Source organism: Dipodomys merriami, unplaced genomic scaffold (genome assembly GCF_024711535.1).
Source record: "Dipodomys merriami isolate MVZ:Mamm:240054 unplaced genomic scaffold, mDipMer1.0.p SCAF_4, whole genome shotgun sequence".
NCBI lineage: Eukaryota > Metazoa > Chordata > Mammalia > Rodentia > Heteromyidae > Dipodomys > Dipodomys merriami.
The window spans coordinates 68430385-68456446 of record NW_027205603.1 but is presented as its reverse complement, the minus strand read 5'-3'; the positions used below and the strand labels follow the sequence as shown (position 1 = coordinate 68456446).

At 34.5% G+C, this 26062-nt stretch overlaps 1 protein-coding gene across 2 annotated transcripts in view; it reads right to left on the bottom strand.

Annotated features, from left to right (window-relative positions):
- Zfpm2 (zinc finger protein, FOG family member 2) overlaps positions 1-26062 on the bottom strand; it is a 424411-nt gene that overhangs the window by 293198 nt on the left and 105151 nt on the right. For both annotated transcript variants that reach the window (XM_069991247.1, XM_069991248.1), the window contains one exon: positions 25783-25884. In XM_069991247.1, coding sequence (XP_069847348.1) covers positions 25783-25884 — 102 coding nt within the window. The remainder of the gene's footprint in view (positions 1-25782; positions 25885-26062) is intronic.

The following is a 26062-nucleotide window of genomic DNA, read 5'->3' as shown; positions in this document are numbered from 1 at the left end:
CACAGCATCCAAATAGCATTTTTTACAGTACCATTTATACAAGAAGGTCAACATACATTATTGCTCAATCTTTGAATTGGTTTTAACTACATACTTGAGGTTATAGATGAGGAAACATTACACTAACGAAATGAAAACAAAGCCTGACGCTAGCGGCTCAAACCTGTAATCCTAGCTACTCAGGAGGCTGAAATCTGAGGATCACTGTTCAAAGCCAGCCTGGGCAGGAAAGGCCATGAGACTCTTATCTCCAATAAACTACTAGAAAACCAGAAGTGGCGCTGTGGCTCACCTTGAGCTGAAGCACTGAGGGACAGTGCCCAAGCCCGGAGTTCAAGCCCCACAACCAACCAAAAAAAAAAAAAAAAAAGAAAAGAGAAAGAAATGAAAACAATTATTCCCAAACTCCAGGGCAAAGAGGTGTGGTCACCAGGTGCTGACACTGGAGCTAAGGTGTATGAGCTTCAATTACCTTGGTGAACACACTTAAAATGGAAGATATCCAAATAGGAAAACAGTGAAATACAGTCATGTCAGATATTCATTGCTGCTTTGCTCCTTTCAATCAGAATTTCATGTTGTTATTTTTGGAAGAATTCCCTTCTGAAGTCAAAGTTAAACATTTTTATCACTGCACTACACTTTGAGAAAGAAGTAATGAATAGACCCCAGACATGTAGCAGTCCAAAAAAGAACTCGAGGAATGGAGAAGTGACAGTAAGAAAATGGTAAAGTAAGCGGAAGCATTGGTAGGCCCAAATGTGCCACTAGATAGTTATGGAACCCTGAGAAATGCACATAAATCACTCAGTTCTTAACTTTCAAACTGGTAGAATAGAAGATATTTTGCTAAATACAAATATATAATTATAAAGTATATTTGTGTGTTGTCTATATAGTATATCTGTATATGTTATATATATGCACATAATATATGTTATATACATATTATATGTATGTATACATATTATATGACATATATATAGACATATATGTTTAACATGTTAAATGAACATGCATATATGTATGTTATATATACATACTGAATTTCAAAATTAATGTGAAAATTGAATGTTGTCTCTCTAAATCAGTAAGCAAATTGGTAAAAATACTACTGCTCTAAGTTAACAGTGGCCGAAGAATCTGTTTTCTTCACAGACACAAAATTTCTAATCCCATCCATGCTGAATGCATCCACATTGAAATTTATAACCCTACCTATCTCAAATTATCTTAACTCCAAGCTAGCTTCCTTTCCACATAAACTCTTTTAGCATTTCCAAAATGTCTTTGGCTGGAGCATTGTGGCTGGATACTTAACATTTCCTCAGCAAATCACAAGCACTTACCCATTCAAACACTTCATCTCTGCTAACAATCAAGGTTTCAGTTAAACTTGTGTGTTAAAGCCCTGGAGAATTGATGGTGTTTATTTATGTGCACAAGGTACCAAGAGGAAACACCAAGTGTTTTGTAATTTCTAGGTCAAATATAACGTCAAACTAATCATTGGTCGAGGGTCGTAACAATGAGGAACGGAAAGGTACTTTACAAGAGGTTAGGGATTTTCCTTGGAAAGGTTGTCTCCTGGTTATAAAATTAGAGAGAGGGAAGAATTAAAATGATTATGCTCTAAAAATGACTTAGTAGAAGTGACAGGGTTGTTTTTAACCTAAATATTTTTTAAGTACCAAATTTGTCATTCCTCTGAGTTATATGTTACTAACTGTAAAACCTCTTTATTGCAGCCATAAAAGAAATGAAGTACTTTTAGCCAATGTTTTTCAATAAATCAGAAACTTTGTATTAAACCTACATTTTATTTGCTTATATGGATGTACTTTATTTGGACTGAATTGATACAGATTATTGAGTCTCAGAATGATATGTTTTTCAGAAGCCCCCATTGGTTCAGAAAGTGGGTTTTCTTGAGAGGCCTGGGAAGCTGGGATGGTGGGGTGGGGGTGGGGGTGGGGGTGGGGGGTAGGTTAAGCTATTTGTTATGCATCAGTTGACTAAAGTGGTATTTATCCAGGATAGTTATTTTTAAAGCTATCCTCTCCCACAAGATCACTTCCACACTCAACTAATTATAAGATGGTTTTAATTGCCTTCATCTTAAATATTCACCTATTAGGTTGGCAAATTGTTATGTAATTGCATATTAGCTAATGGATGATAGTTAATGATTGACTATAAAATCAGATTATAAGAAGATAAATGATGTAAATTTCCCAATCACTTTTAAACTATTTAAGGAGTTATGGTTTTATGGTGGTTGTTTCTTGGTCATTTTTTTTAACTTACCAATGGGCTTTGGAAAATATATGAACTAAAAGAAAAAAAGACATAAGGAGGAAAAAAATCACAAATCTTTTCTGATTGTGCATCTCTTTAGCATCTTAGCATAATAAATGATACTACAAACTGCTAAAATTCAGTTATTTTATTCACAATTAACAATCTTCCTGACCATTGCCAACACAAGTAATTGAACTTTAAGTGAAGTTGAATGCTGGGTTGAAAGATATGAGCTTGTCAACATAAGATTTTTTTTTTTGTCAAATGTAAGGCAAAATGGAATTTTTTCTTAGTAGAGATTGAACCCAGAGCCTCATAGCCCCTATTTCTTGATCAATGTGCCTAGCCCTTTTGTTGTTACATTGGTTTTGCTAACTTTGTGCAGGCAGGCCTCAAATTTCCTGTTTTCCTCCTCCTGAATTGCTGGGATTATAGGCCTGTACTAAAAGTGATTCTTAGTACATGCCCAGAATACATTTAATCTGAGCACAGGGATTCTAGACAGAAAAATAGAAAGACAGATCTTAAGTCTGAAAACAAAAACCTGAACACAAAACTCTTGGGTTTTCTATAGGAGCATACCCAGTAGCCAAGAAGCTAGCTGGGTCACTTTGTTGATGGATGATATATCAGGTACATCCTCATAACCTAATATAAATCAATTAGAATGCAACCAACACAATTTTAAAACTGTCATTTAGAAGGTAGCCTGTTTAAGGCTACAGAGCCCTATGTAACTGCATTGGAACTTTTTCAATTTAGGCTGCAAAATCAAAGTATAATGTCAATAATATTCTCTCTATTATGAAAGAGTGTCTTTGCACATATGTAAATGTATTTTTATATATGCATATGTGTAAGCATGCTAATGCAAATTATATATCATATAAAATATACATATATAAATAACATTGTGTGCCATCTATTATTTATATTTGTTATGTATAAATATGTTACATATTATCTGCATTAGTGTATATACATATTTTAACACAAAATGGCATATATATTCATAGATTAAAAAGTGCATTAATTCAAAGAGCTTTTTGGAACTTAGGGAAAATGCATATATTCCTTCCATCCTATTACTCGGTGGGAATTTCCTCTAAATATAAGAGATAGTAAAAATAGCAATCTCAACTTGACGACCTTTAAACTATGTCTTTGGCATTCTTCAAGTCTTCAGTGGACAGCACACTCAATTGTTTTCTTCCTGTTTAATCCAGATAAATACCTACTGAATATTTATTTGTCTTCAAAGTATTGTAATGGATACTATCTAGGAAATAAAGAAGTAGGCAGCTGTTAAGGAAATAGGTAACACATATAAAATATCTCAAGTAAGATTGTAAATACCCATTTACAACAATGGGAGATAAAACATCTCAAAATGAAATCTGATGAACTGCATGGAAGTTGTAGGAGCTTCTGTAGTCACAGAGGCCTTCTAGGACAGAAAAGTATTGTAGGAGATTCTGAGTTGGGTCTTTGAAGATGAATCAGTTGAGAGAGAAGGAGAAATGGATAGTGCAGGTGAGCAAAATCAGAGGTTAAATAAATTCAAACTGCAAGGGGTGTGCAGAAGGCTGAGGTCAGTTATTTTCATGTTTAAATCACTTTTCAGTCTAGAGATAACTTTATGAAAGTTGCATTTCCTTTAATGAATTGTGAGGTTGGCTTTTTGTGAAGTTGACTAGAAAAATAGTATTTGAAATTTTTTATTATTTTTAAATAGTTGTACAAAGTTGCCATTCAACAAAGCAGTTTATGAATATAAGGAGTCTTGATCAATGTCGCCCCTTTCAACATTCTTATCCATCTCTCCCAAGCTATCCCTTCCCTTATTCTTAATTTTGAAGGATATACAGGGAATTTTAAAAAATGAATTCTTCCCCACTTCATTTCATTGGTCTACTCTCCCTCCTCGACCCTCTGCCATTGCTTTCAGGTATATCTTTCCAGGCTTCGGTCCCTGGACAGCCCCCGGGGCCAGGGAATACCTAGGCCCATGGTCTTTATTTTGCCTGTCTAAGGAATTGTACGTTCCAGTTCTCCCCTGAATCGACTGTATTTCAGTTAATACATTTGCGTACACACATAAGTAAACTCTTTGGGTGGTGCACAAGTGTAGACAAAAAGAACATTTTCTAATGAAATCATCAAGAATATTGACTAAAATAAAGTGATGAATTGGAAACTTGGTTATTTTAATTCAATACTATACCAAATAATGATATGGGTAAAACTGTGCTTATGTTTTATAAACTTATACGAATGTAATTAGGTTATATTAATATGTAATTATAAATATAATTTTTATATAAGTATAATTTTCAGTCTTTGAAAGCATATAGGACTGCAGGTTAATATTGACTTTATTTCTCCTAAATTTTGCTAAATTAAGTATAAGGACATTACAATTCGTTGTCTTTCAATGAATTTTGCATTTTTGTATATAGGTTCTCCAAGATCACTGTGCATCAAATTTTATGGATGTTACAAGTTGGTTTATCTGGAATGGTGCTCAAGTAATCTAGTGACTGCATTTTGTGAAATGATGGTCTAGAAAATTGAGGTCTAAGGTAATAATCCAAATGATTCTGTGAGAAGGTCAAACCCTGACAGGATAATCAAAATCATTTCTATGATAAAGAGGCTATACGGGTACATCGAATTTAATAATGGTTCTGATAGAGTTATAATTAAGTAGAATTCCTGTTCCTGTCAGAACTGAAATTCTGAACACAAATAGGAAAGGGCTGATGTTAATGGAGAACTGAAAAGAGCAATGCTCACCAGGCAGGCTTCCATTTGGAGAATGCAAATAGGGCTCTGCTTGTACACCATGCACCCCATGCTGAGACTCCTCACCCATGTCTTAGAGTACTTCATATCAGTGGCTGGCCAGAGACAGTCCACAGCCTGATCATCACGCCTGACACATACTCAACCCTGAGTAGGAGATTCTCTCTGTGTCCAAAAAGATTCTGCTCAAACTTAAAGTAATAAAATCCTATAACTATAGCATGGAAAAGACTGATTAACTTGTCAATACTTCCTTGAAATTTTGATTATTCTCCTGAAAGAGTATCACCTGTATAATTCCAAAGAATGTATGGTTCTGGCTCTCTCTCACGCACAAGATGAGCAAATTAAACTATATGCAGTGTATATTGATGTCATCTCCACTGCCCCAGGTCTAGTAAGTATGCAATAGACATACACTAATTGTATGTCTTGAGGATAGCATTGTAGATCATTACAGTATTTTCATTTAAAATTATTCAAAACTTAGTAATTTTAAAGAGGAAACAACATATTTGGTAATAAATATTTTAAATTAAAAAACAGAGAACATGAATCTAAATAATGAATTGATATAATCAATCAAAATACATGCACACACTTTTTGCACCTAAATTTGCAGGAAAATAGGATGGAGGAAAACAAATTTCCCCTCTCATTATGCTCATTAAAGCCAGGTACAATTGCCTGTACAAAAACATTCAATGGTCTCAGTTAACCTATAAATTAGAAATATATTTGGTCCATTTAGCTGATGAAATGACTAAGGTGCAACAAAGTTAATCTACTGTCAAAGTTCATACAGCTAGGGGATAGTGTGAATCGGCTGCACTGCTCTTGAGTCTCTGGCTCCAGCCCTGGGCTAATCCCTCTCAGACAAGTTTAGAGCAAGAAGAATACAAGACAAAGAAAGATGTGAAGAAGACACAATATACTGACTGAAAAACTTCTTGCATATATTCTTGGTTTCTTGAAGGTAGCCATTATATTTGACATGACTTTCATGCCTATGATTCCTAGCAGTGCCAATATATCTATTGGAAAGCAAAATGGAATTGTTTATAATGGCAATACTAATTATAAAAGCTACAGATTTTTGAGCATGTGTTCTGTATCAGGTGCTTTGCTAAGCCCTGTATGTGGATGAGACTATTTAACCCTCAGATGGATGGGTAGCTTTGTGATTCTGAGTAATTATGAACATCTATAATGCCCGCAAACAAAGCATATGGTTAGCAATGATAGCTCTTAGTGTTTTAAGAGACTTAATAAGATATTAGAGGTAAACTGGTGAAAACTTACTAGAATATAAAAGGTTCATAATAAAATTTGTTCTGTTTTATCATGGATACAATGACACTTATTCTTGTTTTACAGGTGGTGATTGAGGCACATGGGATTAGAGATGTGCTCTGAGCCTCAGACTTGGGAGATTATGAAACCAGTAATTGAAGCTAAATGTCTGCTTCCCTCCACTGTATGCTTATGAGACATGTGTGTAGATTGCACAATTGTATGAATAAACATATAAGCTGGGGAGAGGTGTGTGGTCAAAGAAGACATTAATTACCTAGAATCAGAAAATTGAAGGAAAATGTGAGGCCTTCTGGTAGTAAAGGGAGAAGTAGACTGAAAGACAGAAGGAAAGGAAAAGAGAGAAGAGCTGTGAAACCAAAAGAAGTTCATTGTAGGAGATCCAGGCATAATGACAAGTTTACTTTCTTTTAATCAGAAGCAGCAATTAATTATAAGAGTGAGCACTCTGAAAATATTAGAGATCATACTGAGAAAATTGAAGCAACATCAGTGTAGACGCACCTTGAAGTTGGCAAAACTTAATATGTTAGTGTGCAAAGATAATAGAACAAAAATTCTGGTGACATAGTTCTATGATCAAAGTGGTTATAACACCTCCAAGCTACAATGTCCCTAAATTTATGTGCTCAGTGAACAGTCTCAACCTCCTGCCACCCTTTCCCTGCATCACTTTTTTTCTCCCTATGGGACGAATGAATTTAAATTTAGAAAATTCTTCAAGAATGGATCACTTACATACACACACAAAAAGAATTATTAGTCTGCATCCTGAAGGGTAACTGCAAGTTGACAGAGGGATGATGACCGGTTCAGAGAGGAGAGTACTACTACTACTGTGGGGATTTACATATAATATTATTGTAGATACGTGTAACTAATGACTTAAATTGGCAAAAAAAAATCCTCACAGAGAGTTCTGTGATTTTTCTCAGGTCTTAAGATATTGAGAGGGTTGTCCAAGATGTTGCTTACTAAATATCTGGCACAGTGTCTAGGACATAGTAAATAGTCCCCTTAACCCATCTAGGATTCTTTTTTCTAGTGGTTTACTTATGGTAAATAGACAATACAAATTTCTCATTCTGATAGTAAAGCCATGATTAGCCAAATAAACTGAAAATCAAAGTCAAAGTAATGCTGAAATGGTAGGTCATGGAGTTGAGACCGAGTAATATTGAAAATGAACAGTGGAGCTGTATAGGTTTAAATTAGATTGCATTAAACAGAGAGAGGGGAATTTTAGTAGGAAAACAACAATTCTGGGTAGTGGAGAGGGGAAATGTGTGTTCTGATGAAGGGAATGACATCAGTATTTCTGAGGCAGAAGTATTTGAGAGGTTAGAAGGGGTGATGATTACAGGGACTTAGCCAAGGATAGGATGGCAATCTAAAAGGAGAGAAAAGCCAGATGAATGTCAAATAACACCAGAAAGAATCTCTCCATTACACAAGTTGAAATTTTTGGCTGATGTTTGTGAATTCTAGTTTCCTCAGAGAAATGAATCTTGTCTCACTGTGTGTTGTAAGATTGTGAGGTTAGCAGTGACAAAGGAAGATAAAGAACCCGCTACAAAATTGAAGCCTTTAGTGTAATCAAGGAGTCTGAACTCCAGGGAAGTAAGTATGGTTTGTTGAACCAAGATGAGAAAGAGGAAACCATAATCATGAGAAGACTAAGCAAAGAATAATGAGAGGGGAATCTGGTGATGGTGAAGACAGAAATGGTGTCATATAAAGGAGAGTTGTTTTTTTTTAAGGTGTTTAGGCTATTGGTAAAGAAAAGTTTATAACATCATAGATGACCAGATGTGACCAAATCATTGTTTTCCTTGAAGGAAGGCTGTATAAGTCTTTACTTTCTTCAAAGTCTCAGCTATTTATATTTAGAATCATTAAAACACTGTTTAAAAGAATTATTTGAATTATTTCAGATAGTATTTGTAATGGAGTGCAAGTTTTCTAAAGCCAATGGATGGTTGTACTTGTCTTATTGACCAAAGCATTCATTACATCCATCAGAATCTCTGTTATATAGAGAAATGAATGAAATATTTACTATCTCACTGGATTTCTTCCTTTTAAAAAGCCAGTTACTATTATGTTTGGCTGAGAGAACAGAAACAACATGATTAACAACTGAACACTTGAGTCCCTCTGTTGGCTAGCCATGGTGAATGTGCTTCCTTTAATTAATTAAATTCCTTTAATAAATGCATAATGAGTACATTGGTGGTACTACCATCTATGTTTTACTATGGGCATACTGAAGATAATAGATATAAACACACTTGAGCCAAATTACTCTCCTTCTAGGATTCTTCAGTTGTGATCAAATGATGAACATCTTTATGAAATATGAGGCTCAAGGCCAGAGTTGCCCATCCATATTCTTATGAACTGTCTTCAATAGTAAAGGGTGTTGGAGACTTCTTAAGGTAGTTTGTCATCTACCCTAACTTGCCGCAAGGCTGGGAGGAAACTCATGTAATATGCCACCGGATCTGTAATTTTCACCACAGATAGATGAACAAGGTATCATTTCCATGAAGAAACTGAGGTTCAGTGCCATCAGGCTCTGAACTTCTAACTAGCATGTATTTGAACACTGAGCCAGACATTGAACTCAGTTCTATCAGAATGAAGGTTTTGAGTTGTTGCATTAATTAAGCTGTAGTTCAGAAATTTTGTTCAGTCCTGAACACGTTTGTAGTCCTAAGTCTCTTAGAATGAAATAACTCTCTCAAAATAAGATAATAAGATATTTGAAGTCACTTTATTTGCATGTTACTCTCAAGTATGTACTTGATGTGAATAAATTAATATGACTTGAAATAACACATAAAAAGCAAAATCTAAAGAAACATTTCAACATAGGTAACTTGGCCCATTAGCAAATGTCTTCTGCATTTTATAAACTATTGTGTAATGAAGGTACTTATAAAATTAATTTAAGAAAGCACTTTTTGTACATAAATAGGCATAGTGAAAAGAAATAAAAATAATCAAATTATTTAATTGTTAAATATGTAAGAATATTGTTGGAATATCGTATTTATCTTGAGCATTAAAGTGAGAGAAACTATAACACTAACTAATAATTAGCTGGTTTCTTGTAGAAATTATTTTTATTGTTGTTTTAAACTATTTTGACAATATTCAGTATGTATTTATGAAAACAGACTATCTTTATAATTTCTTACTATCTTCTCCTATACCACCTATAATACTAGAAAAATGTATTACAAATGAGGAATATTTTCCACAGATGAGAAAAGATATCAGAGCTGACAGATTCATACCTCCTATAAAATAGAAATTAGTTTGGGAAAGGAAATATATTCATATTAAAATATTAAAAATTAAATGGAACATCATAAACCTCTACCTTGGAAGAGTCATGAAGCCAACTAACTCCTCACTCAGATGCAATTGTCTTCCCTATTGGATATTTCCACAATGGAAGGAGATATATGGCAGAAAGTAATCATTTTTAATAGATCTTATATGAATGGTTAGGCAAATGCATGAGAGGAAATTTCATTAAATTATTCTAACAAAATATTGGATTTTGTCTATCCAAAAGCAATTTTCCCTTTAAAAGTTAATAACTTCTTCAGAAATGCCTAAATATTTATTGTTATATGTTTGAATCAATATTTCTTCTCTTATGATAAGGGTTTTCAAAATTCAAATTAGGTAGCTGGTTCAAGCCCACACTAAATCTTAAAAGCGCTATTACAGAAATCATACTATACTGACACATCTGACCCAGCTGTCTCTCCAGTGAAATGCCAGTCATAACTCCTGAGGTGTCATAAACACATCTACAAATAGTAGACTAGACTTCAACTGTCTATGGCAGCCAATATCGTTAAATGGATAGTGTGACCTATAGAAGTATAATTTGCATAAATATAATTTAGCACTTTTTGACTTTGCATTTTTAACATGACTTAAGAAGAAAAATTCATTTTATGTGAATACCCATCTCAATATGCAAAAGTGATTCTACCCTGTTTTCATCATAAATGAATAGACGTAAGTCATTCTAGATGAAGGCAGAGGTGTAGTTTTACACTAAACTGTCTAAAAATGCTTATGGGTTAGGTTAACTTAAATGGCCATCTCACTTCAGAACAGATTTTTGGTTTGCTTTATAAGTCAATATTTTATTGTATTTGGGGCCATTACAGAGTCAAACAAATCCATAGTTTGGGATGTCTTCTCTCTTTTTTCTTAATAATTAAGATTCCTTTTGTTTCTATTGTAAATGAATATGTCTGTGGAATGAAAATACAATTTTTCTATAAGGGAAAAATTTTAATGGCAATAAAATCAATTATAGAATCTCTTTTTGGCATATTTGATATAGTAGAAGGGATTGATTTTCTCTTTCCTCTAAAAGAAAGGATTAATTGTAGCCATATTTTCTGAGCAATTACAAACAAATTATACACAGTCCCAAACTTAGGTTTTCAGAACCAATTCTAAAGGACAAAATTCCCTAATAGGCTCCCTTCCCTATCTTTTCTCACCCACAGCTGATGTTTTCAATACAGTTGGACTGGTACAGATCACAGACATTTTTACCCGAACTGACCAATCTCTAAGGCAGGTTTTTTTTTCCCCCTTCCAGATACTTCATGTTAACAGCTTGAGGGCGTTAAATCAGAAATGCTTTGATCTCTGCTGGAACCATAATTATGAACATTGTTACATGGATTTCTATAATCCACCCCACCATTAAATCCCTTTTACACCCTCTTCTTCTGAGGCCTCATCTGCATCTGTACACTGAGTTTGTCCTCTCAGCTGCCCTCATCAGGAACCTGTATTCTTCCACATCTTGACTGACAAAATCCTCTCTCTCTTTTCCTCCCTAATAAAACCATTTTTCTTACAAAATGAAATTGGCAAAGATGTATTCTACATTCTTTGTATTTTTAAGAGTTCCGTATTGAATACCAATAACATTCACCATTCTCTGGAAAACTCCTTTCCCACAGTTCTATGGAATGATCGCAGGGGAAGGTTTATTAAAATAATGATATGAACACATTTAATTTGTTAAGGAATTTCTATGAAGTTATCCAAAATAGGAAGTTGCAAATGTGTTTTCTTGAAAATACCAGACAGAATTTGATAACATTGTGTTACATTCTTCCTTCAGAAACTAAAATGAGCAATTCTGAATGACCAAAAAATGGAAGCTATATATACATATAGATATAGATATGCATTTGAAAATAAAGATCTATGAAAGTAATTGTTGAGCATGTTAAAGAGTTCTGCAGAAGTGAAAAGATAAATGGGAAGGCATTTGTGAAAATATGTGAGGGCCTCAGTAAGTCAGAGAAACAGTACAGGAAAGGGTACCATGTAGAGAGGTGGAGAGTTTGCACTTTTCTAATCCTTACAAATGCATTCTGCACAAAACTCATGACTATTTGCTGACACTAAAGACAACATATAATAGTGGCCCATGCCTGAAAATCCCAACTTCTTAGGTCAGAAACAGGAGGACTATAGTAAAGAATAAGTTTGGAATAAAGTTAGGAAAATCCCATGTCAACGAATAAATTTGGTATGGTAGTACACATTTTTTCATCTACTTTCAGAGAGGGGGAAGGATGATATCATTGAGAATGGTCACAGATAAAACTGGAAAACCTTACCTGTAAAATAAAATAAAACAAAACTCATTAAAAAAACAAGAAGGAGGCTGAGAGTGTGGCATAAGTATGAGAGCACTCTCAAGTTCAAATTCTAAAATTCAAACCTTAGGACCACAAACAAAAGGAAACAAAAAGAATACAAAGGGAAAGAAAAGAAAAAGAAGAGAAGTAAAAGCAAAGAAAGGAAAAGAAAGGCAAAGGGAAGAAAGGAAAGGCTTACTGACCATGTATTCATTGGGACAGGGTTTTCAAGTTTTAATGTTGAAGTTTAGAAGTAAATAACTAATTCTGAATGAGAAAAGAATGTCAATACAGTATGCAGTCTTTGTGAAAACCCAAACCGAAAAAAGTACTTTTAAAAGGTAAAACATTTCTATCACATTCCCTCATCAAGGAAAGACTCAAGACTTTATGGATCACTTTGGACTTTTCATTTCAATAATGCCAGCAACCTTCTTACAGATGATACCTCTCTTTATTCTTGGCACTACATGAAATGATGTCAAGAATGATGTTTAATTCTCACAATAAAATAGGTAGATTGTTCATATTTTATAGCTAAGAATGTTGTCTAGAATAATGAGATTACTTATCTAGACTTTTGCTAATAGGGACAGAGTCAAGCCTGATCTAACCATTTCCCTCTGCTGATCACAGTAGAAGGAAGATACAGATCAGTGACTTTGAAAAACTTCAACTTCATCAATGGAAAATACAACATGGACTGAATCAAAGATGTATATGAATTATGATGTATGGATGTTTTCCAGGCATATCTGTCTGCCAGAGACATATAAACAATAAATTGAACATAACATTTACAACATTAGGCATTAATAAGAAAACAAGATTTCTCCCTAGTATTTAAAGTATTGAATTATCACTTTAAAAAATATAAAACACATTTCTCTTGCTTGTATATCTTAATTTTATTGTAAAGATGCTGTACAGTGGGGTTACAGTTGCATGACTGAGTAATGAGTACATTTCTTCTCAGGCATTGTCACCCCCTCCTTTTTCTTGCTTCTATTTTATAGAAGGAAAAAGATAGAACCCTAGTTAGTTGAAGAGATGTCATAATGTGTTAGCAAATAATAGATGTCACTATCAAGAAGGGCTCCTTGCATGAAAACAGAGAAGTTAGTGGAAACATATCCAATTTCTGGAGTCATGCTGCCTAACTTCAATTCCTAAATTCTGAGCTGTGTGCTCTAGACAAGTTACTACATGTTCTTGGTGTTCTTTGGAGAGAATAAAAAAAATGAGATTTTGTTGCTATTATAAGCTTCATTTCTATACCATAAATGGCACACAGAAAACCCTCCCTATGGACAGGAAAAAGAAATTCAAATCCTTGAAGGAGAGAAAACATTACAGAGAAGTAGTTTCATGACCTCCATATTAATTTTATAGTATTTATTTTGATATTTAAAAAGAAAAACTATCCTGTAAAAGAAATGCTTTGAGTACTGATTCAATAATTTTAACTTTATCAGCACTTTCACTTGAATGATTTAGGATTTATGAAATTATTATGAATGAGCCCAAATGGACTACTGTCTTCAATTATATAGATTGAACATTGAACACTCAAAAATAATTAATAATGTGTTTAATTTCAGAACCTTTAAAACTACTTTGAAAATGTTTCACACATTTTTGTAAGAATTAAATTTAATGCCAGTTTTAATTCACTTTGATATCTGACATCTACATTTTGTATCTGTAAAACTATAGAATAAGTCCACAAGGTAACCTAAAAATCTCCGTAATTTCAAAACTGCACAAAATATTCTCTATATATTAATGATGAATTATTGGTTTGAAAGGTAGCCTGAAGCTACATTATTTCCTACAGTAATTTGCTTCCATTTATTCAGATAGAAAACTATATGTTATAGAAAATTAAATTTTGTCACAAAAATTGTGATGACATCATATGACTAAATATGTTATTCAAAAATATCTACTTATTGTTTATAAGTAAAGTGCTTTTCCTATAATAAAACTATCACCTCAAAAATGTACAAAGGTTATCTTGTATATGAATATTCTTTAAAATCCCATATTTATTTTGTAATTTTAAATAAGTTTAGTATAATTATTAAGTTTAATAAATTTTAAAAAATCTAAAATGAATAAACCTTGTTTCTCCTTACAATATTTAAAATGTGCATTTTGTTCATATAATCATAGGGAGCAGAGGGAAACTAGGTTTTACTTTGCTCAGAAGGGGAAAAAACCACATACACACAATGCACACACATATATACAGATTTGCATATTCAAATGTACTTAAATATTTACATATGTAAACACATACACACACACACACACACACACACACACACACACACACACAGGCACACACACCACACACAACTGCAGAGTTCTAAAATCAGAAATACCTGGCAGAACTGACAGAGCTTCCGTATGCAGTTTGAAAGACCTAGATCCACTGGGCGCTGGTGGCTCATACCTATAATCCTAGCAACTCAGGAAAGTCCTTGAGACTCTTATCTCCAATAAGTCACTCAGAAAACCAGAAGTGGAGCTGTGGCTCAATTGGTAGAGTGCTTGCCTTGCCTAAGCTGAAGAGATGAGGGACAGCGCCCAGGCCCAGAGGTCAAGCTACACCACTCATAGGGACTCCAGTTTCAAGAATAAATCTCTGTTGCTCAGAAGCAAACCTCTGCCTCTAGGTCTAGTGATGAGTCTATTGATGAATCCTGACTTTGTCTTCTAGAAGTCTTCCCTTGCTGTCCTTTCCCTGACAGCAGACTTTGGTTCTAGCCACCCAGTCTACCCAATCCAAGGATGGAATGAATAGTGTTTCCTTAAAATTCACATGTTGAAGACTTGATCACCAATGACTTGATCACTCCATGACTGACAAAAATAAATAAAGACCTAGATCTTATTTCTTTATATTTACTAATGAAAAGTGACTTCTTTAAAAAAAGGATTTGTGTATCTAAGTGTTTCTCTTCCTTTTTCCTCCACCACTTCCAGCCCCTTTTCACAATAAATACAAATGTTTATTAATGATGTCACTTTTCATTGACTGCAAAGCTCCATCACAGTCTAAACCAAACTTCAATAACCCAACCCCTAACCCCATTTATCCCCACTAACAGGCCTTAACTGGCACCCCAAATCTCTGAGTTTTTGTATATTCACCCATGTCTTATATACCCTCATTTTTCAGTTTGGAATAACATTTCTGAATTTTATTTTTTTTTGGGGGGTCCAGTCGTGGGCCTGAACTCTGGGCCTGGGCACTGTCCCTCAGCTCTTCAGCTCAAGACTAGAGCTCTACCACTTGAGCCACAGCGCCACTTCCGGCTTTTTTCTTTTTGCTTCTGTGGTGCTGAGGAATCGAACCTGGGCCTCAGGCTTGTAAGGCAAGCGCTCTACCACTGAGCCACCTTCCCAGCCCAACATTTCTCAATTTTGTCTAATTAAAGTTTCTTCCCCCTTGAGACCTTCTTTGTGTACCCCAAATTCTCCAACACCCTTTCAGATCAGTCCTGCATCCAAATCCTAAGCAAATTAGATAGGCCCTGGAGCTTCTGCTTTGCTTCACTATTGAATTCCTTTCCTGTAAAGGACAGGGGAGTCTCTTCTCCACAGAGGGGGTACATCCAGCTCCTGGACAGTCTACTATGGGGCCCTTTGGAGTTTCAGAGCTCCACTCAATTCAGCCTCCTAACTTTTATCACCTTCTTCAGAACAGGCCACAGGGGCTACACCACTCATAGGGACTCCAGTTTCAAGAATAAATCTCTGTTGCTCAGAAGCAAACCTCTGCCTCTAGGTCTAGTGATGAGTCTATTGATGAATCCTGACTTTGTCTTCTAGAAGTCTTCCCTTGCTGTCCTTTCCCTGCAGGAGACTTTGGTTCTAGCCACCCAGTCTACCCAATCCAAGGATGGAATGAATAGTGTTTCCTTAAAATTCACATGTTGAAGACTTGATCACCAATGTGACTGGGGATATGACCTCTAAAGAGACAAGGTTAAGTCATGTCATAAACGTAGAGCCCTCCTCTAAAACAGAACTCGTATAACAGCACGTATCTAGGCATGCAGAGGGAAGGCCAGTGGCAGATACAATGAAAAGGTAGCTGTCTGCAAGTCTGTAAGAGTGTCCCCATCTGAATGCCAACAATGCTACCACTTTCATCTAGGATGTCCTGCTTCCAGACTGTGAGGAACTATATTGATGTGAAGATGTCCCTCTGTGGTGTGGTCTTCTCTTCTGACCTCCTGGAAGTGTAATACATACTTCAATGGAGAGTCGAGTGGTGAACTTTCACTGACTACTACATAGACAGCACTGAGATCTCCAAGACAAAAAGACAAAAAGTGACAATGAACTTCCATTGCCAGTTTGAATGACTCCGATTCCTATTTGCCTTATACTTGCTAATTAAAAAGTGCCACTAAATTAACTTCTTTTATAATAAGCAAACAGTTTTAAGATGCATTCTGTTCCCTGGTTGCAGTATTAGAAATGGTAGGCATAATTTTAGGATATTTATTTCATTTATTACCTTATTAAACAACAGTTGGTTTAATCATATTCCTATAATTATTGTTCCATATTCAATATTTCCTTTGTATTCAATTTACAATGTAATGAAAATGCTGTGGACGAGGAATATGGTACTATTCTAGGCAAACATCTAATTTAAAGAAAAAAATGGTTAGAGGGAATTGAAAGAAAAAAAAGAATATAAAGAGAAACAATGCTCTCTCTGTCTTTTATTGGATGGCTTTTCTCTTAATTTCTTTGATACAAAATATATTATAAAATATACATTAAGAATTGAGTAATGCATTGCTTACTAAAATACAGACTAAAAATAAATGCTGTAAATCTCAGATATATTCAGACGTCATCTTCCCTATACCTTACTTAATTCTGTAAGAAATAGCATGCCCTTCTTACTATAACAGACTTGTGTATTCAGTCTTCACACTTTATTAATACAATGTTAGCCAAGTAGAGTCTTGCTTAATTAATAGGAAAAATGTAAAAAAGGAATACTGCAACTGGTAGTTTCATTCAATCAGGAAGATTTGTGATGTTTAACACAGAAAATGAGTGTTAATACATACTCTAACAAAACCCTAAATATTCTGCAAAACAACCACTAAACATATTTCATCTATTATTAAAAGCTTAAAGTGGGTCTAATGCGAATATATCCCTCTGCCTTTGAGATCAGCTGTAGAGATCATAATTGCCTCTCACCAACACATTTTACCACCAGCCTCAGCAACCCTTCCTTCTTCCTTCAAGCAAGCCCAACCATCAGCACTTTTATCATCCTTCTTACTCGGCACTAAGGGACCATCCTGTTTCTTTCTCTTGCCTTCTCTCTCTCTTTATCAGCTATCACTGTGCACTATAGATGCCTCTACCACTGTGACCATTTCCTTGTATTTTAATTATCTCCTCAGCTGTCTGTACCTCATGCTTTCAGCTCTGTGTGTGTGTGTGTGTGTGTGAGAGAGAGAGAGAGAGAGAGAGAGAGAGAGAGAGAGAGAGAGAGAGAGAGAGAGAGAGAGAGAGAGAGAGAGAGAGAGAGAGAGAGAGAGAGTTTGTGTGTGTGGTGTGGTAGTGAAGTTTGACATTAGAGTTTACTCTTGACAGGCAAGTATGCTCTTGAGTGCCAGCCCTTTTTCTGGTGGGCTTTTAAGATCAAGTCTCACATTATGACCATGCCAGCCTGGACTGTGGTTCTTTATTTGTACTTCGCCCATAATACATGACATTTTGTTCAGTCACTGTGCTTCTTCTATATAGCTGGGATAACAGACGTGCACCTCTATGCTCAGGTCTGGTCAAGATGGCGTCCCTAGAAATGTCGCCTGGACTGCTTTTAAACTGCTATCCCCCATCTCTGCCTCCAAAGTAACTAATATTACAGGACTGTAGCTAGTATTACAGATAGTATTACTGTGTCCTGAGTGTTCTGTGCAATTTTTGAAGAGAATCTCAAGTGTATGTCATCTTCTTATCCTGGGCACATGGTGAATTGTTCTTCAATAAATGTTTGGACTAATTAAATTAATTAATTCAACATAGGTCGGCAAAGATGCAAAAGTACATTAGCTGGCAGGCATACGTAAATTGTATTCATGAGTAAATGAGCTGTGAGCACCAAGTACCTATCTTAGGAACAAGTATGGAAGCTTATTACAAAGAAAAAAATATAATGAACCCCAAAATCCAACTGTTCTCTTTGTGTTTATATTGTCTTAACATTAGAAAAATTTCCTGTATCTACATATATGTTTAAGAAGATACAGTTAAACTCCAACGTTCAGAAAATTCTTAGGCTGAAATATAGTGTAAGGAAGAATTGTGTCCATGGACAAACAGTTCCAGTAAAGTCCAAATATTTACCAAGTTGAATGTTCAAGAATATAGTTTATAGTTGTCTTCAACAGTTCATTCATTGTGTTTCCCTTTCTCTCTAACTTGAATCTATTAAAAACACTATGAACTTGCTGTTTTGGCTTTCTTTTCTTTTTGTTCTGTTTGCTGGTTTATATGTCTTTGGGAGTATAAGAGGAGACACAGAAATGCAGGGATAAAGGGCGAACAGTGGTACTCACTAGACAGTATGTTGAAATGAACTATACAATTTGTGGGTGGGAATGGGAGGAAAAAACCTGGAGAGAAAGGGAAGAGGTGACATTATGCAAAAAGTACTCTTTACCTGACTTATGTAACTGTAACCTCTCTGAACATCACCTTAATAATAACAATAAGGAATTAAAAGAAAACAATATCTACACATTAAATTTAAAAGAAAATCTTTAGATTTCCATCTTGACCTCTGTACCATTCAATCCAGATATAGCTCCCCTCTCTCAACAAGGATGGTTTCCCTCATCTTCACTGGGCATGATCCTTAGTCTTCCTTGATGATGGGTCTTCCTCTAGTCTGCTGGAACTATTTTATGGATTGTTGTTCCACATACATATGTTTCATATAGTACTTCTATGATGTCTATTTTGTTTCATTAGAATGGAGTGAGCTCCTAAGAGCACTTGCAAAACTGACTATATTTTCTGTTAGTAACTTTAGGATTTTCCTGGAAACTCTTAAAATCATTTCTCTACACCTACCTAAAATTTGTTGTGGTATTTCTTTATCCCTTTATCAGGTATTTCAAAAGTTTCAATAGAAATTTTAGAGAAACAACACATCTGTTTGAAGATTTATTTCATCAACTTATATAATATTTAAGGTCAAGAAAAAATTACAGTAAATAATTACAAGTGAAAATACAAGTAACCACTGACCTGATTCTAACTCTACAATAGTTTGGACTTCTACAATAGTTTGATAAGGAGGTCATACTAAGGTACCCAACTTAAATAACAGAAATGTGTTGTTGTACAGTGCTGGAGTCCAGGCATCGAAGATGAAAGTGTCAACAGTTAGATGAGAAGGGATGGGAAGGGGAAACAAAGGAGGAGGCAACACTGCTCGGTAAGAAATGTACTCATTACCTTGTCCATGTAATTGTATCCCCTTTGTACTGTATTTTCACAATAAAAAAAAAAACTCTACTTAAAAAAAAAACCTTCTGAATTTGTGAAGAAGAATCCAGCCTATGCCTTTCCATTAACTTCTGGTGGTTCCCTGGGCATCCTTGCCTTGTAGATGAGGATCTCCCTCTTCTCTGCTTTCAACATAATTTGTGTGTCTTCACAGTTTGCATTCTTAAAAGCACCTAGTCAGAACAGAGTATCTCAACCTATGCCATATATGGCTGCAACTCCAGGATAAGACTTTGGTATATTAATTTACAGGGACTGAAATCCTCCTATAACTGCTGTAATCAGTACATTTTAAATAGGGGATGCAAATTACAATTTAGTTAAAAGAGCTTCAACTATAGATATCTGAATAATGTCTTTTGCATGGAGCAGAGTACATCGTGCTAGAAATAATTTGTTGTCATATATTTTAGTCACTATGATATGGTTATAACATTTGACATTGCATTTATTTTTTACTAGTAAGTTTAAGGAAAAGGTCATTGCAAGGAAATGCCCAAGAAAATTAATTTTGAACTCCTTATCCTTGGACTTAAATTTCTCAATTAAACTTAACCAGAGCAATTAGATGTTTGCAAACTTAAGATAATTCATTACCCCCCTCCAAGCCTCTTAATTTCCATTGTTACATAGCTAAGAAAAGAATTATGATAAAATGGTATATTTTATGTAATTCTTTCTGATTGAATAAGTGTTTTTCAAAGTGGAGATCCAACTTACCTTCTATTTTTTTTATTTTTTAGTTAAGTCTGTGCATGTCCTAATTCCACATGAGGAGACTGAAAACTGGAGTAAGGGAAGATCAAGAGAAGTTTCTGACTATGTTCATGTGACGTTCTGTTCTACAGAGCAAGGCTTCCATCCTTTCATCCGATATCCACTTAACTACAGAAGATTTATTTTTACCCCCTCTTGTTCCATAAAGGGCTCAAAAGTCTGTAGCAATTTTTGACACTTTGTTATAAGATTTTTCTAACCCTTCCCCCCCCCCACACACACACGTACGCACACACACACATACACACACACTCCTCCCTACCTCATTTTCATATGGACACAAAGCCTTAGGATAAAATGATGGTTCATTATAGTGGTACAGAGCTCTTATCTTCATCCGGCAAGAGTCATTTCCTTCCAAAGATTGAAATGCAAATGTGAAAATTAATGATAACTGCATTATCTGATAGCAGAGATAATACCAATTCACTGTCAGAGTAATACACAGTCATTCTACGATTTCCTCTGCTTCTCACAATATTCTTCTTACTGTCAGACTGTATCTATGGTTAACTATGTTTCATAGGTGTCTGTTAATTTACTTCAAATGGCATTCCCCAGATCTTATATCTACCACATTTTCCCAATCAAAAAGGAAACGAAATCAGAACTGTAATCTTCAAGCCCTTCTTTGGACTAGTAAAGAGGAAGAAAAAAAACCTGTATCATTAAGTGTGTGCTTCTATCTCCTAATGGTCTTCTAGCTACCATTCCACTTTATGCAAAATGGCCCCCATCTCTCCAGTTTCATTTCAGATACAATGCACAACAAGGCCAATCAGGTAAATGCATCCTCAATGCTAAACAGCAAGGCAACAGGCCACTCATTTATACCTATTCCACCAATATTTCGTCCATGTGCAACAAGTACACCTATTTAACTTTACCCTTGACATTTATATTTACATTAAAATTTCTTTAACTGAATTATGCATTGGTCAGGTAGAAGAGAACATAATAAACACACTTGTGGTGATTTTTACATAAGAAAACCATTTTGCATAATTAATTCACTGTCCTAATATTTAATGAGGATTTCATTGAAAGCCATTATAATAACTACTAAGGCACAGTTGCCAAAATGATAGTAAAAGTAAAATTAAGATCAATTTATTGTGTACTTATGAACCTAGCAGCTCCATGTTTTCCATGGAAAAATCAAATTAACAGACTAATGATCATATTAGACTATTCTTTAAACATGAAGGCCCTGGAGTAGTAGTAACTTGCTCAGTCACACAATTAAATGACAAGTCCAAGATTACACAGAAGAAAAGGCTTTAGTCTTCTCCCCTTGTTTATCCTACTCCAAACAATTTACCTACAATGGTTACTTATTTCCCGTTGTTAATGTACCAGTATTTATAACATAATTTATAACATTATTGTATTTTTCATCCACTAATTAAATTATCCGTATGAGGTTTAATTCTGTGCTTTATTCAATTGAAATAACCACACAATACGCAAATAGCAAAAGTATATTCTGAAGCCAAGCACTGCTGGCTCAGACCTATAATCCTAGCGATTCAGGAGACTGAGATCTGAGAATCAAAGCCTGCCTACCCAGAAAAGTTCATCTAACTCTTATCATAAATTAGTCAGCAAAACATGTTATGGTAATAAATAAAAATAAATAGACCTATATTCCCTCACTATTACATGAGAGAAACCAGATTATCTATTATTCCAAAATGCACAAAGAAGCCATGTTTTAACAATATAATTCAGAGATCTGGCATCCTTAGAATCGATGTCACTAAGATGTGATTTTCTAATGTGCTTATTTCATGAAAGTGATAATGGATTTAGAAGAATTGACTCAAATTCAAGCATCCCAAGTTAGTAGACTCTAGCCATAAAATGAAGTTTTAAATATTTTCTTATACGACAGAGCCAGTGATGTAAACATGATTTTCAAAATAAGATCAGTATTGCAACTAGTGGTGGGTCTAAGATGATAGGGTGAAAAATATTTAATGGTGTTCATTCCTAGGGAAAGTGAAGGACCCTGACCTCGAGCAAGTTCTATTCCCTCCCAAGTACTGTGTTGGATATCCTGTGCTCATCATGTCTTTCACATTAATCCCCATAATAATATTTAAGTGTAGTCATTATATTCTCCTGTCAGAGGTAAAGACATTTAAGAGTTGGCTGTTGAACATGCCAAAAGTCACAAGTGCCAAGATCAAGCACAAGTACAGAGCTGTCCTAAAACGTGTTTTCACTTTCTTCAGTAGTGCAAAGCACTCTGCTCTCAGTGGATACTGAACTGGAATAAATATTTAGAGATACTTGTTTAAGCAGAAGACAGATCCATAAGCAGTTTCTAAGCAAGAAAGCAGCAGAGTGATTTTTTTAAATGAAAGGAAGAGCAAGGGAATTTAAAATTTGATATGTAAAATACTGAAATAATGGTTAGGTAAGGACTTAGTTTTTGACTTGAACCTTGCTAGTTTAGTGTTTGTCTAGCTTTCTATTTTAGCTCTAAAAGATTCTAGTTACTTAAAACATGTTTAAGAGTTACAAGCATTGAAGAATTTCATCATACAAACATTTACAACCACGAGAAAACCTTTTCTGATAATTTACGCTCAAAGAAATGAGTAATTAACAAAGAAATGAGTAATTGTTGTGTCTGCAAATACTTTTAACTGAATTACAAACATTACAACATTTTTTTTTGTCTGTCATAGGGCTTGAACCCAGGGCCTAGGCACTGTCTCTGAGCCCTTTTTGCTCAAGGCTAGCACTCTACTACTTTGAGCTACAACATCACTTGCAGTTTTCTGGAGGTTCATTGCAGATAAGATTCTCATGGTTTTCCTTCCCAGATTGGCTCTGAACTGTGATCCTCGTATCTCAGCCTTCTAAGTAGTTAGGATGACAGGCATGAGCCACCAGTGCCTGGCTAAGGGAAAATATTTTTACACTGAAGAATTTGCATTTGGTTAGAAACAGAACCCTTCAGACAGAAGTTGATTCATTATTGAACTAAGCCATCAAGAAAGGTTGGGGAACCATGTCAATTAAACTCTCCAAAAATAAGAGAAATCCCGATACACCTTAAATGATGTCAGTCCCATACTTGAAATTCTTCAAGTGATTTTTCTCTTTCGTTAATGCTAATAGGTTTCAAAGAAAATTACCACTCTTAGGCTGACTGTCAGGATTAGGTAGGAAGGCTTTAAAACGAGACCTTGAAATCACATCTAGCTCTTAACCAATCGTTTGTAGTTAGATTGAGTGAGCATTAACCACTGGAGAATATTTAAATGTTTTCCTTCAAGACTCAACAATAATACTTAGTATTTGATGAGTGTGATCTCATTTGGTTTTGTAAAAGTTGGTTACATTATTTTTTGGGTTTTTCCAAATGCAGATAGATAGAGGCGCTGAGAATTGAAGCAATTGCCCAGATAGGGTGTGGCATATATAAAATTTGGTCCTAGGCCCTTGGAATCATTTCTACTATGTTAACAAAAGAGGGACAAGTTTTATTGTTTAATATGGGAGGAGAGTAGCAATATTATTTTGTGAATACAAAACTTTGGGTAGCAGTATCAAAACAATTACTTTTTATGCAGCAACAAAAATATCTTCATACTTTCTCAGACTCTTCTGACTGAAAGAAATTAATGAACATCCTACCGTGAATAGTAATAAATGCTCAAGAGAAGTACTTTTGTTTTAAAATGACCTTATTAATTCAGGAGCTTTAAAAATTAAATTATTTTTCTACATACCTAAATATATTATCAATTTTACAATATACAAGAGACTTAGAATTTCCCTACCAAGTGTTGATATAAGCACATATAACACAGAACAGAATATAATTTTGGAACCAAACTTATCAAATAAAATTAAGTCAAATGCATGTTAAACTGACAACTGAAAAAAATTCTCATCTTAAAAGACAGTATTGTTTTATGTCAAAGATTGTTGTTTTGTTTTTTGTTTTTACCATTTAAAAAAATGAAGGGACTTCTTCACTACATTGCAAAGTCAGAACCATTATGCAATATGGTAAAAATGCCAGAAGTATGCATTTTATTTCAAGCTCTTAAAATGTGGTATTATGGTATTATAAATTTAATACAATTGGGTCCAAAATCTTGTATAGCATTATGCTATAGTGTGAGGAATGCAAACATTTGTGTGTATCATGAATAACATTAGAAATGACATCATAACCATCAGATATAGTGTGTCTTCATTTTTGTTTGCATTATATTTTCCAGCTGCTGGTTTCAGAAAATTACCCCTGGAGTTCTTCTCTTCTTCATGCACAGCAGACAGCAATTTGCAAAGTCACGCAAGGGTGAAAATGTGATGGAAATACAGGGATTTTTCTTAATGAAAAATGTTACTGCTTTGGAAATTAGAATTAAAACTACTGCAAAACTCAACTTACATCCATAAACCCAGACATGATGGTTTGAATATATCCATATATTATCTATTATAAATTACTTATCAACAAATAGGTAAATTCCTACATCACATAGTTAGATAAAATTATATTGGTATTTTTTATTAATTTTTAAGTTTTTGAGAAAATAATTGAATGTCAGAATCTTTAAATGAAAATTTCATTTCATTCAGAAATGAAAATATTACCTAAACCTTGAATCAAGACGGAGGCATCTTTGATTCTTTCTAAATTTATAAATATAAGTTGAGGTTCAATTTCTGAGTTATAATATTAAGCTATAAATGAGGGTTCTTCAAAATATTGCTGCTTCTGATTTGTTAGCTTTCAAATTGTGTTCAATTTAAATTTGGGTCAAGCTTAAAGATTCTCTGTTGAAAGAACAAACAGAGATGACTATTTTTATAAGTATGAGAGGAAAAAAAATGACACTTGATTTTTTTTTAATAAAATGACAGTGGGTTTTAAAATTTTTACTTAATCAAAAATTACAATCTTGTTGGACATTGGTGACTCATATTGTGTAATCTTAGCTACTCAAGAGACTAAGATCTGAGGATCTAGGTACAAAGCCAGCCAGGGCATGAGACTCTTATCTCGAATTTATCACCAGAAAACTAGAAGTGGTAGAGCACTAGCCTTGAGCAAAAAGACTTTGAGACACAGACCAGGCCCCATTCAAGCCCCATGACCAACCAAAAAAAAAAAAGTAAATGAATAAAATGTTTAAATAATATTTATTAACATTTCCATGCAATCAGCATACAAAAAGGGTAAAATCAAAAGTAAGAGACTGTAAGCATTTTACAAGCTAACTAAACTTTAATGATAAAACATATAAATTCTTGATAAAAGCAAAAGCTGTTTAAACATTATTTTTTGTCCTACCTGGTCCATCCCAATCATCTGTCTCAACTCCAGGTTGCCCGGGTTTCTCTGACTGTGTGTCCCCATCTGATTCTGCTGTTTCCTGAATTCCTTCATCATCACCTGAAAAAATACCAATGGAGAGAAGGACAAATGATCACAGTCCTCTATTTGACATTCAAATCCTTGTACAAGGACATCTGTTAGAAAGTGTTAGACATTTGTTTCATTTATTTTCACTATCATAGCAAATGTCTGTGACTAATCATTTCCATATCTTTTGTGTTTTAACAATAAACAA